Below are 21,299 nucleotides of genomic sequence, written 5' to 3' on the forward strand. Positions count from 1 at the left end.
TTCCTTTAGGCAATCTTGATTCATTATTTCATCAGCACATGTTCTGTAGTTGGTTTATCCTTTTTGAACAGTGGCATATATTGGCTGTTGAAGTGATGTGGAACAGCTTTTTGTTTGCGTTGTTTTAATTTCAGTCACTGGCAGATGATTGGCAAATTTTGCCATGCTACATCTGTTTTATAGATGTGATTGTTAGTGTTCTGATTTCACAGTAGAACCTCATAAATCTGTCAATGCTGGGACTTTGAGTGAATTTTTGAAACATGATACTGTAGAAATATTGTTTTAAAGTGGTGATAAAGCAGTGTTCCCACTATAGAAATTATACAGGGTGATATTCAAAAAGGACTTTACAACTTCGTAAGTGTATAGAAATTTATTCAGAAGACATATAATTTATTGAACTGTCATATTGTAGCAAAAAAACAAAGTTTTACCTAGAACAGTCATTTTGGTTTGATGTGACTTCCATTGGTGATACAGCAGACATCCCATCTGAACTCAATTTCCTCCCAAACATGATGTAACATATCCATCATAACTTCTGTAACTGCGGCGGTGATTTTAGTTTTGAGCTCGGTAAGGATGGAACAAACACTTGGTCTTTAATGAAATCCCATAGAAAAAAAGTCTAGAGGTGTCAAATCTGGGGAATGAGGTGGCCATGCTAACAGCCCTGCTCGACCAATCCACTGACCTGGGAAATGGTTATTGAGGAATTCCCTTACCTCCGTCAGGTAGTGAGGAGGTACTCTGTCTTGCTGAAAGTGAAGGCGTCCTTCGTGGTCATCTTCGCTGAACTGTGGAATGAGAAAAGTTTCCAACATATCCAGATACATGATATGTACCGTTGATGGTTGTCTCATTGAAAAAGAAGGGCCCGTAAACTTTTGCTTTGTTGAGGGTACAAAAGACATTCACCTCTGTGCTGTCGTGAACACGTTCCTGACGTGCACACAGGTTTTCGCCGACCTAAATCCTGCAGTTGTGGGTGAAATGTGGCCATTTTTGAAATGCAAGCTGCTGGCACTCATGTTGACAGAATTCAGTACTGCGGCACTACATCAGTAAAACTTGATGTTTTTTGCTACAATATGGCAGTTCAATAAATTATATGTCTTCTGAATAAATTTCTATACACTTCTGAAGTTGTCAAGTCCTGTTTGAATCACCCTATATAGTGTCTCTCTCTCTCTCTCGCTTCAGAAAATATTTCTGTACATCTTATTGTGAACCTCAAAAAAAGCTGTTTGGCAGTGGTAATAATTTCCCATGATTGTGTAAAAATATAACCATGGGAAACTTTCTGCACTTTTCCTGATATCGCTCAAACCCATACGCATGCTGTATGGTTTGATTGGATAGAACCAATAATCAGATTTCTCCATGTGTCTCTCTTAAATAGAATAACAGTAGCAGTCAGTTACAATTTTTAATTGTAATTGACTGCTACTGTTATTCAAGTATGGTTCATCCTAAAAACTTTTGAGGCAAGCAGTTCCCTCACCTCAGAACCCCCCCCCCCCACCTTACTACTTAGATTGTGGCATTCAGGAAATGTTTCTATTATGCTAAATACGCTAAATTGCCATGCTTATGATTGAGAAAAAAATGCACATTGAACGAATTTCCAGGATCACATTAAAAAATCCGTTTATTTTTCATATTTATATGACATGAGGTTTTAGAATGATTATATGATGTTTTAGTTTTATGAGGTTTTAGAATGATTATATGATGATGCCGCCAATTTAAAATCACTTGGTGCACTTACTAACATCCCATTATCATTCACCAAATACGGAGGATGTGGAAAGGTCAGCGAATGACCACCGCATTTCCCCCGAGCAATATGGCCTTAGTTGCTAATGCTCCTAAAAAAAAAAAAAAACCCCAAATAAATAACATTATCATTCATCTTTAGTGTTTCTCATCTATCTTCTTAGGCTTATTATATGAACTGGATTTTATATCCAAGAAAAGTTTCTAAGTCCTTTTTTTTTTTTTCATTTGAATAGCAAGGCTTTAATTTTCGTTAGCATCATATTCAAAATTTTTCAAAAAGTGCAACATTTTAGAATGCCAGATTTATGAGGTTTTAGAATGATTATATGATGATGTCGCCAATTTGAAATCACTTGGTGCACTTACTAACATCCCATTATCATTCATCTTTAGTGTTTCTCATCTATCTTCTTAGGCTTATTATATGAACTGGATTTTATGCTCAAGAAAAGTTTCTAAGTCCTTTTCTTCATTTGAATAGCAAGGCTTTAATTTTCATTAGCATATTCATATTCATTTGTTTTAAGCTGAACTGTGTATTTAGTTATGTTACCTTTTATACTTAATGTGGTTTTACTTTATATATGCATTTAGAATTTTTTTTACTATTATTAGGAAGCTATTACTCAAACATTTGTCCATCACTACAGTCGTATTAGCATGATGCTCTCACAAGCTGTAGATTCAGAGACATTGTCCAATAGAGTAGTTCATGTCAGTGTTCAACTTTTCAGCAATGAACAGCTAGCTTTGCAGACAACTAAAGAATTCCAGCTTCTTCATATCATGGTGATAAGTCTGAAATCTATGATGTCACAGATCCTGGTTCCAAATACGTTACAAGGTGTGCATTATGCTAATATTTTTCAATATATGTGATGCATATTAAAGTTTAGTTGTTTATGCTTATTCTTGAACAATAAAGAAAAAAAAATATTTTTTTTCTATTGTTGTTTGATTTATAATGAAGTTAATCACATCTTCATTGATAATTAAGACTGGAATAACTGCAGTCCTTTACAGTACTCACCCTTTAATGTCATACTGATGAACTTATGTACAAAAGATCTGAAAATATTAAAAAAATTAATAAGATAGAAAAACATTTTGCCAGAAGAATGTGCATGTTATTTGAGACATCTTATTTGAATTAATGATAGATATTAAAAATGTAAGCTGAAATTATTAGTGTTATCAGTAGAACCATCTGCCAATGCGTGAATTAAAAGAGGAAATAAAAGTATGAATGTTTTTATATAATAGAAGCATATGTCAGTTTGGGTGGTTATATAATCTTGAGGGATTTTGATTCAAATGAGGAAAATGAATATAGCGTATAGTGTTTCTTGTCAAGTGGCACTGGAGGCACCCCACCCAACTTTGCATAATATACTCTGTCACAATACAAAAACTGTAAAGGCCAGAGATAGTGTTTGTGTAGTCTGCATAGTGTAGTGTCGATATGTTGTTCCTCCAGCCATTTAGCTGTGGGTCCCTTAGTGGGACCCTGTTGCCCGTCCACCACCATGAGGGGCTATGCCAGATGTAGGTAAAGGCTCTGGTGGGGATGAATCCTGGACATCGCCCGAGCTTGCCAGTAAGGAGGATTTCCTGATAGGTTGCTTCCACTGCAGTCTAATTGGGTGTGCTCTCAGAACAACACACACTCTACATGTACTCGGTCCACTTACACACCTGACATGCTAAACAAACAGAAGTACACATTTTTTTACGACATATATCTAGGAACAGATGAATTTTCAGCACATGGGACTATATTCTCGCACACATTTGCAATCTCGGTTAGATTGCAAATGTTTAGATGCACCATTTGCAATCAGACAGAACAAGGGTGCATATAAATATGAGCAACTATCAGAAAGTCAATTTTATATATATATATATATGCATGTTACATGCATTCACGCAGTCACTGCATGGTTTGCACAGGTGGCCTAACATCCACATACATTTAATCTATACAACTTAACCTGCAGGAAGTAATTTTATATACAGTGAAACTTCCCTTTAATGGACAGCCATGGGGAATGAAAATCTGTCCATTAGAGAGAAGTGTCCGCTAACAAGAAGTCTGAGGGAGAAAAAAAAAAGAAAGTAAGAAAAATCGTTAAACGTTTAATGTAAAATTAAATTAAAATATATACAGATTTTGAACAATATTTTTGTAAATAATATACATACAATTGTGCTATGCATATTATGACTTTATCTTAAGAAAAATACATACAGTAATCACTTATTTTCTTCTGCACTTTCTTCCGGCTGATAATTTTGTTTTCAACATTTGTTTGGAGTGAAGAAACCATCGAAAGCCCTTCAGTATCTTCTTCAGCGGCGAAAAACATTTTTAAACGATTGATTTGTATGAGCGCTTCTTCTATTTTCATCGCTGGTTCGTCGTTAATATGTTCTTCGACAGAATGACCTCCTTCCATTTCTTCATCCTCATGAGGAACTTCTTGAAAAATATCGATGATAATGTCGTTGATATCTAGAGCACCATCTTCTGTAGTGAGGTTCGAGTCTATATCTTTGTAGCCAGGGTCACTTGTAATTGAAGTATCGTACACTATCAATAGATGTTGAAGTTCTTGCTCTTCTTGGTGCTCCACATTGCTGTTCACAATTTCAATTTTTGCGTTTGAGAAGCCAGACTTTACAAAACAGTTCACGACAGTTTGTTTTCTAATTGCGTTTACTGAAGAGGTTTCATTTTGTTATATCGAAATTTCTTTATAATCAATATCACTGAATTATTTAAAAGGAACCATTATTTGTTTAGATACATTCTGCTGCACTTTTCTAATGTATATATTTTACTTGTATACCAGCTTTAAAATAAATGATAAGTAAATTGGCAAAATGTGAGGTGTGAAAATAAAGTTTTGAGAATAATTTTGTTTCGTCAAAGTGGCCACGCTGTAAACCGTTACGTCCTCCCGCTGTGTAGCCTGAACCCCCCTCTACCTGCATGCAAAGGGTAAACATCAATCGTTTCAGTCATTGTACAAGTTGGTTTGTGTAAAGATATGTTTCAGTTCCCTGTTACATGAAAAATGGAATTCAGTTTAGCGCAAAGAGTTGTGATAAAATTTTTGGTGAAAAGTGACAAATCGTCAACACATATTTATGAAAAGTTGACCAGAGTTTATGGAAATGATACCATGTCGAAACCAAGCATTTTCAATTGGGCAAAACAGTTTCGAGAAGGATGTGAATCCATTGAAGATGCTGAGCGTTCAGGGCTTCCTTCTACAACTCATAAAAACATTTTTAACATTGTTTGGATAAAAGGCAGTTAACCACAAGAATGATTGCCGAAAAACTAAACATTAATCGGGAAAGTGTTAAATTAATTTTGACTGAAAATTTGTTGATGAGGAAAGTGTGTGCAAAGCTGGAACCGAAAAACCTCTCTCATGAGCAGAAAGAAATTCGGTTGCAACATTCTCAGGAGATGTTGGAAAGCATTGAAGATGTTCCAGATTTGCCTTCTCGCCTGATTACAGAGAATGAAAGCTGGATATTTGCTTACGACCCTGAACCAAAAAGTCAAAGTCAACGATGGAAGGGAGCTTCCTCACCAAGACCCAAAAAAGTGAGAATGTCAAAGTCAAAAGTGAAAACCATGTTAATTTGCTTTTTTGATTGAAAAGGAATTCCACAAAGAGTTTGTCCACAAAGAGTTTGTTCTACCTAATGAAACTGTCAATTGACAATTTTACCTTCAAGTTTTGGAAAGGCTTCACAAGTAAGTCAACTGGGTTCGACCTGAAATTGCTTTGTCATGGATTTTGCATCATGACAATGCTCCCACACATTCCGTCATTGTAGTGAAAGAATTTTTAACTTCAAAATTGATCACAATGTTGCAGCACCCTCCATATTTGCCTGATTTGTCTCCTTGTGACTTCTTTTTATTTCCTCAACTAAAAGGAGTCATGAAAGGAATGTATTTTCAGTCAGTTTATGAAATTCAGAGTAATGTAACATGGGTATTAAAACAGATACTAGAAAGTGAGTACCAGAAATGTTACAATCAATGGATCCTGTGCAGGAATGCGTATATACAGTCTGAAGGGGACTACTTTGAAGGCGATGGCTTCACATCTGTATAATTTTGAAAATTAAAATTTTAAATGAATTATTCTTGAAACTTTATTGTCACACCTTGTATTTACTAAAAAAGTAAAACTTTTTTTCAGAGATCATTTTGATAGCATATTGTATTTTTAAGAAATGCTATACAGTAAATATAACTTATTATTACTTTGCACATTAATACGTTGTTTTTTGTTTATATATTTACTTTTTTTTTTTTTTGGAATGTTAATATGAAAATTCAACTTTAAGGCAATTGACAGTGTATGATTTATGTTGCACTGAATTGGATTATTGCTTTTATGACTTTCTCTTGACAAACAAGTGAACTGTTTTCTGCGAATCATATCACATGCATTCTTTGAAAAAAGTTCGAAGGTATAGGCAAAGCTTTGCGCTCTTGCCAAGTGTTTGTTGCAAGCAGATGAATAGTGTATACAGGTCTGGAAACTAGACACACAAACATTTCGATGTTTTTGAAATGGAGTTTTGACTTACTGAGTAATTGAAGATGTTATAAAATCAGCGTATTATCCTCCTAAGCGACCCTGTGCTTGAGCTGCCAGTGTGCATTGCTCTGAAAGTACACTGAACTAATCCCCATGTACTAATCAGAGATGTTTAAATATCCCTTTTATTTTTGGTATTTCCTTAAAATTTCTTTGTTATGGTTTATAAGGGTATGATGCATGAAATGCTGATTGCATCAGTTGCATCTCAGTTATGTCACAGCAGCAGCAGTGGATTCACAATTTCTGATATATGTAATTGGTAGTAATTGAAAATTACTCGAATTAGCTTCATTTTACCCCAAATTTTTGACAATTTCATATAAATCAGTAATATTGGATTTAGGTATAGTTAACCACTTCGTCCTTTTAACCACCCTTTTGAAATTCATATGTATATTTTGTGGATAATTGATTGTGAATTTGCATGTGCAGTCTACAGGTATTGGGGATACATTTGCACATGAAGTCAGTGGATTCCATCAGCCCTAGATGCTATGTTTACTTTTATCTGTAGCAATTTCTCTACAACCTTACTTTCTGTTGTTATAAGATCACCTAATGTCAAATCAGTATTCAGTGGACTACTGATAGCACCTCTAAACTTTTTGATGTGAAACATCCTTGGGGCACCTCAACCGAGTAAATCTGATAAGCTGCGAAAAATGCAATGCAGAAGTGACGTCATTTGCAGCTTCTGCCAGAGGCAAATTATCGTAACTTCTGCATTGCATTTTTCGCAGCTTATCAGATTTACTCGGTTGAGGTGCCCCAAGGATGTTTCACATCAAAAAGTTTAGAGGTGCTATCAGTAGTCCACTGAATACTGATTTGACATTAGATGATCTTATAACAACAGAAAGTAAGGTTGTAGAGAAATTGCTACAGATAAAAGTAAACAAAGTATCTAGGGCTGATGGAATCCACTGATTTCATGTAATTAGGCTATTGGCTTGGATTTTGTTAACCCCTTTCAAGCTAAGGATGGGTCACATAAAACTATCTAGCATGTGTGCTCGGTACACTCGCCATTCCCCCCCCCCCCGTAATCTGGCATAGCCTGTCTAACCTCCCTCCCCCAAGTAACTTTGGGGGTTAGGTAGGCAATTTATAATCATCCCATGCATTTTTAGTTTCCATACAGTTTGTAAAATTGAGAGTAAACAAGGTTTAATTGCAGTGTTGTTAGCTTTAGACAGTATGTGCACTTTCCCGTGTATTGTTATATGTGACTCATTAATGTGCCATCGCGCGCGCGCGCGTGTGTGTGTGTGTGTGTAGAAAGAGATTGTATTTATTTTTTTACTCCTATTAATCACAGAAAAAGAAAAATAAATGAATGCACCCGAAACGTAATACAACGTATGTTGCCTAACTTGTTTTTCTTTCCTTTAAAGCAGTTCCTCTGGCATCCATTGTGGTCTAAATCTTGAATAGCTTTTGACAGTGCAAAATGCATAGTGTCTTATAACGATACCTCTCTAAACTTCCCACTTGGCATTTGCATTTTTAACAATGTCCCACTGAAAAGAGTTTAAAAGATGCCTGAGCCCATTATAATTACTTTTGCAAAAACAAAATCTCTTCCATTTACACTTGAGTGTATGATTCTCATCAACCGCTTGAATACCACCACTTTGCTTATTGGAGGTTTGAAGTGGTTTAGTCTCTAGAGAAATGTTTCTGGTATCCACCCCCCCTTCTCCTTTAACTCTTGCACAATACTACTAATACTAACTAGTACCACTACTAACACTGATATAAAATAATACCAATAATACAGTACTATAATATAATATAATACTAATACTAGATGGCAGATGACTCTTATCAACCAGTGCAATACCACCACTTTGCTCATTGGAGGCTTGAAGTGGTGAAACCCATGTTTAGTCATCATAGTAAAGTTTCTGGCATCCCCTTCTCCTTCAACCCATGCATGGTACTAAATACTATAGGTTTTGATACCTTTCGTGTTTGGAGTTTTCATAAAAAAACATCATCCATTTTTGTGGGGATTGTGAGGGAGTGAAGAGGTGTCAGTGTTCTGAACCAATTGGATTTGAAATAATCATTAAAAAATGTGTTAAACTTAATACACAGTGTGAAACTGAAGACTTTTTTGCTACATATTTTGATTTTTTTTTTCCAATCAAATCCTCCCATAGTTAGATTTTACAATTTGAAAATTCATGGTGTAATTTATAATTTTCACATGTGTAAACCAATATATTTTAGACATTGGTGAATTTTGTACTATAATTTGCTTCAGAACCACTTCAGAGTTTTCGATTTTTATAAGTAACATTAATGAAGGGATAGTGGGTATGATATCAAAAGTTACAGATGTAAAGATTGGGAAAGTGCTTAACAATCAGCACCAAGCAGTGCTCCTTCAGGATGACTTGGATGGGCTTCAAGAATGGTTAGAAAAGTGGCAGCAGGTGGGCAGGCGCAGCAGTGCATAGCACACGCTTCTTGATTAGACCGGGGTTCGAGCCCGTCACCACCAAATACGGAGGATACGGAAATGTCAGGGAATGGCCACTGCATATCCCCGGAGCAATATGGCCTTAGTTGCTAATGCTCCTAAAAAAAACCCAAATAACAAACAAAAGTGGCAGCTATGTTTATATGCAGCAAAGTGCAAGGTCTTACACTAGGAGAATAGTAACTCCAGAATAACTTATGTACTTAGTGGAGTTGAATTAAAAACAGTAGAGAAAGAAAGGGATTTGGAAGTTATGATATATTTGGACATCATGAAGTTCTCTGAGCAGCATAGACATGTGGCAAGGAAGGCCCATGCTGTCGATGAGTTATCGAACATTTTCTTGTAGATATAAGGATGTCATAATCCCACTGTATGAGGCAGTCGTAAGAGTGCATTTGGAATACTCTATCCAAGTATGGAGACTGCAGCCAAAAAAAAGATGTTTACTTTTTGAATGATTCAGAGATGGGCAAACTGCTTAGTAGGTGCTGCAAAGGGGCATCCATATGAGGAAGGAGGTTGAAATATGTGGTCTAGAGAGCATGGAAACTAGAGGTAAGTTTTAGATGATGTTCACGACAGTTATCCTTTAAAGACATTTACCCTTTTTTTGTGATATATGTTATACATAATTGACATTGAGCTAGTGAGATGTGCTTTTTTTGCCTCAAAAATCAGATTTTAGAGGAGACTCAAAATATGAATTATTGATACTTTTAGATTGAACAAATGATGGGAATAACTTTTCTCATTAATATAATATTTGAACAGCATATCTAAATACTTGAAGTGAACATACTTCATTTCATATAAATTTAAAAATCCCACTTAAAATTTAGAATCTATTTATTATTAGTACAGTAAAAATCATGTTTCTCCTCAGTTTCTTCAGTGATTGTAATCCTGGTGTTACACTATCACAAAAAACATCAAAAGACTAAACTGATCTTAGTACAGTGAAGTTCTTTCATTTCAAGTATTTAAAATTTCTCATTGACAAAAAAGAAAAAAAAAGTTAAAACTTATGCTGAGTTAAAAGCCCAAAGCACAACATAGAAAATTAACAGCTGAAATGGGATTAAATTAAATTAATATTTAAAATAATATTTCACCTCTCTCTCTGAAGGTATTTTCCTGGGTTTATTAGCTTGATAACAATTCCCAAGTGGTTCAGAAGTGTTGTCTCTAATTAAGTAGTATAGTTCTGATTCTATTTGTAGAAGAATAAGAGAAATTTACCTCAATATAATACGTAGAACACTTTCATATGATACTCTCCAGAAATTTAAACGAATAAAAGATTAATGCAAAATGATTACAGTAAAAAGTCAATTGTGAACACAATTCAAAAATTAATTAAAATTCAAAAAACAATTTTAAAAAATTAATTAAAAAAGCAATTAAAGTTAAATGTAAAATTTGAAATAATTTTCCTTCCTTTCCTTCTACAAATATTGATATCAACGTTTTTTTTGGTTTGGTTGGCGCATCAGCTTCTGTGGTCATAATGCACCTCCCAAGGTTTTTGCAGTACTTTGATCCAAGCCCGAGGCGGGATTCGAACCCGCGACCTTTAGGTTGCCAGGCAGGCACTTTACCCACCCGCCTAGCCCGGTCGGCATTATCAACGTAGAACGTATTGAGCACCATAGCTCTGTTATATTCTATCACGTTCTGATTGTGAGATTTCTTACCATTAGAGGGTCAATCAAACTAAGTTCTGTTTTCAAAACATGGATTAATTGTTATTAATTTAATTTAATTTAACTTTAAAAACACAGTTAATTGGGTACATTTTAAAGTAAGAAATCATAAAATTGTACCTGTAGATTTTTTATGAATTTTGACTTGAATATCTTGAAATTTCAGGAAAAAATATAGATATAGCATAAGGTCTGTATATAAAATCTCCTTAATTCAAGACTAAGCAAATTAATAGTTGCTACTCATTAAGTGAAATATCCTGTATTCAAATATATACTGTATTTTTAAAAATTTGTTAATTGGTATGGCAATAAAAACAAATCGTGCAGCAGAGTATATGTTACACAGTAATAGAATTTGTGATGCAACTAGTGATAAGCCAACTGGGCTAGCTGGGTGGGTAAAGTGCCTAGCTAGCAACCCAAAGGTCGCGGGTTCGAATCCCACCTCGGGTTTGGATCAAAGTACTGCAAAAACCTTGGGAGGTCCACAGAAGCCGATGCGCCAACAACTACCAAAAAAAAAAAAACTGGTGATATGGTTGGCATATGGATATCTGGAAATTTTCTAAATGCAGCAGTGTTCTGCTCCAAAGTTACCAAATTTTAAAGTTTATACTGCATTCTAGTTTAGTGATTACTATGACTGAACACCTCTAGTCAGAATCTTGTCTGGCCACTGCAACGATAGTTTAGTGATTAGTTTAGGAGAGAGCATTTTTATGGTGAATTTCACAGAAAGTGATTGATAATTACTTTCAGTTAGCTCTATGATATTACATTTACAGGGTTATATCCTCTATTGATTAAATTTGTAGAGTTACTAAAATTTTATATTCATTCTAGCATTAAATTAATATCTGACTTATTGTTCCTTTTCTTTCAGAATCTGAAAAAAGTTTTCATTATGTGGTCAATTGTGCTCATCATATAATGAAAGATCACTGCTACTGGCCACTGGTTAGTGATCTCAATAATATTTTAACTCATCCTCCAGTTGCAATGGAATTCCTTAGTGATCCAGCATTGCTAGACATGTGGTTTTCTTTCCTTTCTTATTTTCAAGGTAAATTGGCTCCATTTTCTTGAAATATAACCTATAATTATTTTGTGAACCATAGCAGCAAATGTGCATAAGTAATTTAGTTATGTCCATTTATTTATTTATTACTATTTAACTGTGCAATTCTTTGTATTAATATTTTTAGAATTTAAAATCTGGCAAAGAAAGCAACTGCAGTTCAAGAATCATCAATCATTATTCAAGAATCTTTGAGCTCAACTTTTTTAAATTAATTTATTTTCTGGAAACATAAAATTTACACAGGCCTGTTCTGCTGCTGCTTAAAAAATGGAGCTGTCTCTTCATTACTTTGTCTTCAACAATGTTCAGCTACTTCATTAGCTTAATTTTCTAGGACAGCAACAAGATAGTAATCTTGATTATAGTAATTCTTAATAAATGATGCATTTTATCAAATTGAGATTACCAACTTGATCTTAAATATACTAATATGCATTCTTTGAACCATAAAGGCCACAAAGGACACCATTGCTTGGCATTTCTTCTTGCTAAACTTGCTTACAGTTCTATTGCACTTGTCTTAAGGATTGCAAAGAACATCCAAGCCAAGAACAACAGTGTGAGGACAGCTATGAACTCTAGCTTATATATCAGAGAGCAATATGGAAGGTGCTGGTCCTGCAAGAAGATGTAATTCAAGTTGAATCAATTTTTAAAAATAAGGGGAATATATTGGGTTACAGGGATAGTTGAATAGGGCCAGAATATTAGCATTAGCAGAGGCACATGATGCAAGAAAGCAAGCTTATACACCATCAGCCCAAAATAAAAAAAAACAAAAAAACCCTTCCCATTTCACTGATCCATTCATTTCAAATGTTTGTCTAGTTCTGCCTTGAATTTATTTAAGCTATCAACTTCCACAACAACAGATGGAAGTTTGTTCCAGCAATCAACTACCCACTGGCTAAAGGCAAACTTCTGCACATCTATTTTACAACTGTCTTTCCTCAGTTTGAATCTGATCTATGCCCTGTCAGGTTTGTAATCTGAGCAAGAGGAAGAAACCCATCAGCATTGAGCCTGCTCAATCCATTCAAGGCCTTATACACCTCAATCAGATTGTCTCGCAGGTGCCTAGTCTCCTTAATCTGCAGTTTGCAGAACTGAAGCCTTTCTTCATAAGAGCACCCCTTTGTTCCCTTCATCAGTCTTGTTGCCCTTCTCTACTCGTTCAAACAACTCCACATCCTTCCTAAATTAAGGCTTCCAGACCTGTATGCAGTACTCAAGGTGTGGCCTGACCATTGCCTTATACAAGGTGATAATCACTTCCTTATTCCTGCTCGCAAAATTCCTGTATATCATTGACAAGACCCCATGACCTCCTCTGGCAGCCTGTCTGCACTGCTTAGGAAATTTACAGATCCTGTTGCAGCAGCATACTGTCATTACTGTTATTAACAAACCTTCCAACCTTTGTTTCATCTGCAGACTTTGACATTAAGCTTGATATACCTTCATCAATATCATTGATATATGTACAAAACAACAATGGACCCAACACTGAACCCTGAGGGACACCACTAATAACATTAGTCCACATAGAGCAGTACCCATTGATTACCACTCTCTGTCGTCTCCTACTCAACCATTCCTTTATCCATTGTAGCAACTTGCCCTTAATGCCATACTGCCCCAATTTGTACAGTAGTCTTCCGTGTGCACCATTATCAAAAGTTTTCCTGAAACCCAATATATGATATCAAAATTATTTTTTGCATTCAGTTTCTTTGTGACCACATCATAGTATCCAATCAAATTGGTCAGACAAGACTTCCCCTTGACAAACCCATGCTGTGTCTGAATCATTACTGCTGTCTTGTCTAGCTGATCCTGCAATGCTTCTTTAACCAGTGTCTCCATTAATTTCCTCCGAACAGAAGTCAAACTGACAGATCTGTAATTACTTGCGTCTCCCTTTGATTCCCCCCTTTGTGAATTGAAGATGCATTTGCACGTCTCCAGTCTGTGGGGACTTCCACCGAGTCCAAGGATGCTCTCATAATTATGGATAAGGGTTTGCTTACTTCCTTTGCCACCTCCTTTAATATAACTGGATAGATCCCATGTATTCCAGGTGCCTTTCTTATATTTAACTTCAACAATTTCCTCTCTGCTTTGTTCTCAGTTATTACAAAATCATTTAACTGCCTGTTAGAGTTTGACAAACATCTGACCCTCTCCTCCTTGAATAACTCCATGTGTGAATGTAGATGCAAAATAATCATTTAGTTCGGCAGCTATCTGAGAATGATCATCTACAGTCAAACCATTGATACCAAGTGGACCAATCTGATTCATCCCCTTCCTTTTAGAGTTTATATAAGTGAAGAAGTCTTTGCTGTTTTTCTTTGCATCATTTGCCAAAGATTTTTCATGATCTGCCTTCACTTGCCTAACCTCCTTTGTGACTTGATTACAGACTAGCTTGTATCCACCATAGGCTTCTGTGTCGCCTGACAATTTATGTGCATCCCATGCATTTTTCTTCCTTGTCACGAGTCTCATTAGTCCATCTCACATCCATTTGGGCCTAAATCCAGAGCAGTATTTCTTAGTTGGAACAAAAAGCCTAGTAGCTTCCAAAATTAATTCCTTGAATGCTTTCTATATATAATTTGCTGTTGGTAACATCATCAGCTGGTCCCACTGTATAGAACCTGAAAATCTCTGAGACCACTTTAGACGCCTTTAAGAAAGCAAAAACCCTTCCCTTTACCTCCGATGGCAGTTACATCTTTAAGTAAATCCAACATCAGTATGCTGTGATCACTGCCACCTAGTGGTTCCTTTATCTATAAATTCTTAATGCATGGGTAATCACTGCTGATAATCAGATCAAGAGTGTTACTCCCTTTTGTTGCCTCTCTAACATGCTGCTGTAGAAAAAAATCATCCAATAAATCTTCATCTGGTTGAGCCTTATACACTCAGTCAGATTTTATCCGACAACGACCATGTGTCTGCTGTTTTTAGCTATTTAAAATCAGTAAACGTTTTTACTCATATTTAAAATTTACCTTTTATTGTCATTTCGTTTTCGATATATGTTTTATTCCTTTTATATCTATGTTATTATATATCTCAACACGGTGGCCTAACTACTGAATGCTTAACTTTTTATATATGACCTGGTATTATAGCCTTAGTTGCTAATGCGCCAATAAAATCCAAATCAAATCCAATAAATCCACAAATCCTTGCTAGTGTGCGAGTGACCAACCCACAAGTTCCAGTCTATATCTGGGAAGTTAAAATCCCCCATTATAATACACTCTGATTTACAGGCCCATTCTATTTCTTTGTATAATTGTTCATTGTACTCATAAGAGTCATTAGGTCTATAACAAAGTCCTACCCTCATTTTTGCTTTCCCAGTGTTTACATCACACCAAACCGACTCAACATTGCACTGACCATCTATGTCAACTGGATGCATTTCCTTACATTTTATGTGTTTCTTAACTAACAGCATAACCCCTCTTCCCTTCCTATCCTGTCTCTCATTTTCGTACACATTGTACTTCCCAAATTCCAGTTCTGCATCCCTTACTTCCGAGCAGCACCATGTCTCTGATATCCCAACAATATTCGCCTTGGATGTCTTAACCAGCACTTCAAATTCATCAAATTTATTTACTATACTCCTAGCATTGGTGTGCATGCAAGTATACATGCACCTGTTCTTACTCTTAGTTACACTAATACAGCCCATGTATTTACTTGTTTCATAACCCCCAGCAGTTCCTGAAATCCCCAGCAACTGGCTTTCTTGGCTGCTGCTCATTCCAATAGAAGCAGTGCAAGAATCGTTTCCACCTCTGCCTACGGCTTCTGTTAATATATTAGTCTGTGAATTCCCCCAAGCTAGCAGTTTTCCAACCCACCTATCATTACCTCGATAACATCGGCAAATATTCTTGCATCCCTTCTAAGTGTATCCCATCCCTGTAGAAGCATTCTCTCCTATTAACAAGCATAGGCCACGCTAAGAAAAATTCTACCCCATGAGCCCTGCACAATCTCTCCATGGCCAAATTGATTGACAAGGCTCTCATCATATACTCCCTCCTATCGTGTCTGGCAGGATTGCAGACACTTTCAAATTTAACTCTAAGCTTAGTAAATCCGCAGATCACCTACACTTAATGTTATTAGTTCCAACATGTACAATGATATCCCCTTTTGTGCCCTTAAAAGATGATATCTGCTCTACAACGTCATTAATTTTTGCCCCTGGCAGACATACCCTGGTTCTATTCCACCTATCCTTTTTGCACAATATATTTCCCATTTCCCTGACAATTGAGTCACCAACAATAACTATCTCCTGTGGAACCAGCACATTCTGCCCTGAAGGTTGCCGCTGTGTTGCCTGGTGCTTAAGAGTGTGTTGTGGCATTGAGTTAGGCAGCTCAGAACTTGATGGGTCCCCCCCAGTTTAATTCCGTCGAGGACATGCACCCGACTCTTCAAGCTCTCATAGAAGCCCATCAGAATGCTGAGTTGGCACTTAATTTCTTCGTATCTGCACCTAGTACACACAAAGACATCCTCCATGGCTAGATCATGTCCTGTTCGAGAGATATCTGCAAACACGTCGCATTTTGCACATTTTTTTAGACTGTGATGCATTGGAGAATCGTCCCCTACTGTTCTCCCGCGAACCACAGCACTTTCACTACTTTGCGCAAGTTGCTTTGCTGCTCTAGTCTGGGGCATGAATTCTGTTTAAATACAATTTAATTAACAATAAAAGTTAAAAGGATTTATAAATTTAATTGATTAATTGCTAATACTATACTAAGCTAACAGATAACTACTACAGTGCTACATATTATGCTATCTAGTTTTACGTTATGCCTTACGCTATCAAGTTCGAGATATACGGGCGCCTCCGTAGCCAGGTGGGAAGGAGCAGCAGTGCGTAGCACACGCTTCTTGATTAGACCGGGGTTCGAGCCCGTCACCACCAAATACGGAGGATGCGGAAAGGTCAAGGAATGACCACCGCATATCCCGGAACAATATGGCCTTAGTTGCTAATGCTCCTAAAAACCAAATAACTAACTCGAGATATACGTAATGCTATTCCATATTGATACTACACAATGGTGGCAAGTTTCGAACAGTACAAGTTTTACCAGTACTAAGTAATAATCCACAAAATCTCTATCTAAGTTCAAATAAACTAAGTATCGTTAATAGGAATATAAAGCTACTTCTAGAAAATAAATTAATATGCCAGTTTAGTCAATAAAATGGTAAAAATATAAGAAAAACTTCCCTATTAGCTGGAGCCGTAAAAACTTTGCCTTCACCGAGCTAATCTCATTCCCACTGTGCTCAAGGTAACTTGTCATGATGATGATTGATGTTACTGTCATTCTCTCTGTCGTAGATGTATATTACCCCATTCTTAGTTGGGTTTTTTTTTTTTTTTTTTTACATTCGAGAAAGGCATCATATAGAAGCTGAAAGCTACTATATTGTGTGTTTTGATCAATTTTAATGCAGTATGCATGGAATTTTAAATTTTGCCACTTGTTGGAATCTGATCATGTGGAGCACACAGTTTAAAATTAACAGGGAAAATGGCACTTGGATACACTCATTTTTGAATCATTGGTGCTACATCATATGAGCAGATGCTGCCTCTCCCCACTTTCCTTTACTCTTAACTAGTTTATGAACAGGTTGTCGCTTAGTTACTGTCATTCTCCCAGACAATAGATGTATATTATCCCAGTCATAGTCAGTGCTTTTTGAGAAAGGCTTCATGCAGAAGCTGAGAGCTACTATGATTGTGTGCTTTTATGAGTTTTAATGCAGTATGTTTTTAATGCTTTTAACCAGTTTTATTTTAATTAGTCCTACATCTCTATGTCATCATTCATTTTAATTTGTATATTTTAAAACAATAACTTTGTATACAGCGATTGCAAGACTTTATACATGTATCCTGTGTTTTGCAGCTTTTCAGGTTTTTTACTTATATGCTACTGTATATTTCATTTTATCTAAGCAGTTAAATCCTGCTGGCTGCAGAAAAAAACAAAGGACAAGATAGAGATGAAAACTTGTAATTTCTCTGAGGTTATATTGCATTAGCTGTATGGCCTTAATTTCATGAAGTACTTGACAATTCACTTCAGGATTGCCATTTCACTTTTGAGCAAGCAGGTGTTTAATAGTCTTGGGAAAATCTGTGCCCTTTTTGATTTTTATTTGTTTTAACATTTTTATAGCTCTTGTTTTTGGCTTTAATCATAATTTTTAATTTGATGAATATAAGCTGCTGGTCACTTCCAGTATCAAGTCCTCTTTATACCCTCGTATCTTTGACTAGTTTTTTGATATCCTTTTCTGTTATGATATAGTCAGTTGTACCTTTCTTGTTTCTTTTATTCTCCCTTCTAGTGCAGTATTCATTGGGACCCCACTGTTAATTTCATCACTCTGATATATGAGTGTCAGGGTGCATTTGGGGTGGGGGCAGCTCTCCAGCTCTTTTGCTGGAAATCCTGGTGTGTTGCACCAGTTCACTTATATGTGATATGCCCCTGCTCCCATCACATAAATATGTGGTTATCTTTATGTTGAATCTGTAATTAAGAATGCATGGCTTGCATAAAATTTTGGTAGCCTTTTGCCATATTGTTAAGTTTATCATTTTCTTCAATTTTTTGTAAAATATCATTATAATTGTAATTGTCATTTCCTGCTCTACTCTACAAATAATACTGTTCTTTCTTTGTTTTTAGTTTCTTCTGCTCTTTCTAAGAATTAAAGAACTCTTCTTCACCTTTTCTGTATCCTTCATCTGGTCCATATGCACGGACGAAATTCATCACCCACCTTTCCATCTTAAATTTTGTCCACATAACTCCATTGGATAATGCTTCCCAGCCCATTAATCTTTCTTCCAAACTAATTCTAAAAACTTTGTTACACATTCTTTGCACTGTATCTTACTTACAGAATGAGTTAATTGATAATTATTGTTGAACTGCGGCCTCCTGGTATTCATTCTCTTACGTTTTTTGATATTTGCTATTCTGGTATCATAACAACTTAGTTCTGTTAATTTCATTTCTTTGGTGATTAAGCTTCCAACATGGATGGATATACCAGTAGCATACTTAGCACTTTGTGTTTTGGTTCCCTGATGAGTACAGTGGGGACTGTTGACCTGGGCAATATCTTGACACGTGTGAGTCTTACTTTCTTTGTCTTACCATATTGATAAGTTTTTAACTTGTAATTATCCAGCTTAGTCATTGTTGGCTGATTATCGTTCATTTGTACAGTAGCCATATAACTGTCTCCCTGCTAACAGGTAATGCTATGAGAAGGTGAGAAATGGACCCCATCAGATTTCCACATGCCTGCCTTAGGAGGAGTATCTAGAGAGATCTTCTCCTGGTTAAATGACATCAGGCCCTTCAGTAACTCACTTCTATGCTCTAAACTTCTGACTTGTTAAAATTGTTATTTATAATATAAATTTTAAATGTGTTGCCTAATATATATTAATCTTTGAAAGTTGCTCTCGGCCCTAAAACACTAGACAGATTGTGTTATAATGTGTGAAATAAATTGATTAGCTGTTTACTATATTAAAGTTTATTTATTTTTTATTTTTAAATGATATCAGGAATGAATGTAAACCAAAGAGAATTAATACAGCACGTTGAATTTGAGCCAAATACATATTATGCAGCATTTTCTGCAGAACTGGAAGCATCAGCCACCCCAATGTGGGCTCTTATTTCTCACTTGAAAGATAAGGTTGGTTTTGTTATCAATTTTTTCATAAATTTCTGAATATATGCCATTTGTTTTGAAATTTAAAAGAATATATATATTAACTTAAAAATCATGGTTATATTATAAAATGCAAGTAGATATCCACTGGATTTTCAATGAAAAATGTTTCTCCATTGAAAAATTGCACAGAATGACATGTACATTACCAACAGTTGCATTTTAAAAAAAAAATTATTTTATTATTTTTTTTTATTTCTTTATTCCATAAACTTCTTTAGTTTATGCGAAACTCACGTTTTCTTAGCACTGGCAAGTGCATATAATTATATAAACATTAAATATTCTTTAGTGACTCTACCCTACTAAGTTTTCAGAAATAAAATAAAAGTGAAATATAAAAATGTATACACATAATATATAGAACTCATAAAACCAATTTTGTATTATGGGATAAAAACAAGATATAAAGCAAATGGTAGCTTTCAACATCCCATGATGTCTTTGTCAACCATCAATTTCTATAGAACATTGCAGAATTAAATAGACTGGAGTGGCACCAGAGCAGAATGAGAGAATCGTGTGGTTTGGAACTCTTTGTGCAACATTCTATGAGTTTGCTAATATCAATAAAACTCTCATTCAGATATTATTGGACTATGGTATGACATTAAAACTGCATAATATATGCCTCTCACTACTTACCCATCATTATGACATAGAAACTCGCAGCCAATGTGTACCTCAATTAAACTTTTTCAAAGTGTAAGGAGAGGAAGGAGGTTTTCTCTTTAATGATTATGATTTTCTTCAAGCTTAAAATATGATGCTGGTATTTGTTAAATAAGCACTCTTAACACACTTCTTTCAAAATATATTTAATATGGCTTCAAAATGTATGTAATTCTATAGAAATTATGATGAATGGTCATTGTAAATTTTATATTTCTTGCTGTTTGGGAAGGCTTTAATGCAAGAGTGAATTTTATAGAATATTAAGTTGTGGGACTGGGGAGGAAGATAAAGTGAGAAAGAGAGCGAGTACACAATGTTTATTTATTTAGAAATAATCTTATCTTCCCAAAATTCCTCTCAGTTATTACCTGTTTGAAAACAGAGTTGAAGTTTAGGCATAAATTATGGTAAAAGTAATTGGGGGTGGTGGAATTGTATAGTGATTGCAGCCAATGATGGTGGTACAGCTTACAAGCATGATCTATAATGTAAATGTGATTGGAATCAAGCACATGGCCCATATTCCGAAATTGTTTGACCACAAGGGAAAGTCAAATTTTCAGCTATGCAGTTTTACAGATGCTTCTTGGTTTAGCCTATGTAGCATTCAGGATAGTCTATATGGTAAACTCCCACTATGCATGAAAATTGGCACGGGTGATTTCACTTGCAAGACTCACGACAATATATTATGGGCTAGAAGTTGGATGCACTTGACACTTCCATTTGCAGAACCTGTGGCCTGGATAGAAGAGAATAAATGTGGTACCTAATGATTATAGCAATACAGGTCGATCAAGAGGGAGTGGAGCTAAGCCAGTCCAGTGCCGTCTCAGGAAAGGCATTTGCATAGATCATATTTTACACGATTGATCTCTTATTGTCTAGATGTGGCTGTGCTGCAGTGGGACCAGGCACTTGTAGTGGTGCCCTTGTGTATTGCATGGATTATTACAAAGTATGTGAATTGGCCTGCACATGTTGGCTTCCTGTACACAGAGATTTCATTATGATGGTCCACATTCTTGACAGTACATCTAAGAAGCGTAGGAAAGGATGTTGGGTTCAAACCCATTGACATATGCTAATGCTCAGTC

The 21,299-nt window shown here is 35.7% G+C and overlaps 1 protein-coding gene across 2 annotated transcripts in view; it reads left to right on the top strand.

Moving 5' to 3' along the window:
• The window catches only part of Ubr3 (Ubr3 ubiquitin ligase), a 452,715-nt gene that overhangs the window by 110,366 nt on the left and 321,050 nt on the right, over window positions 1-21,299 (top strand). For both annotated transcript variants that reach the window (XM_090383419.1, XM_090383420.1), the window contains exons 7-9: window positions 2,401-2,629; window positions 11,500-11,679; window positions 19,358-19,491. In XM_090383419.1, the coding sequence (XP_090239545.1) occupies window positions 2,401-2,629; window positions 11,500-11,679; window positions 19,358-19,491 (543 nt within the window). The remainder of the gene's footprint in view (window positions 1-2,400; window positions 2,630-11,499; window positions 11,680-19,357; window positions 19,492-21,299) is intronic.

This window comes from Mastigoproctus giganteus, chromosome 10 (genome assembly GCF_048544385.1).
Source record: "Mastigoproctus giganteus isolate SK-2022 chromosome 10, ASM4854438v1, whole genome shotgun sequence".
Lineage (NCBI taxonomy): Eukaryota > Metazoa > Arthropoda > Arachnida > Uropygi > Thelyphonidae > Mastigoproctus > Mastigoproctus giganteus.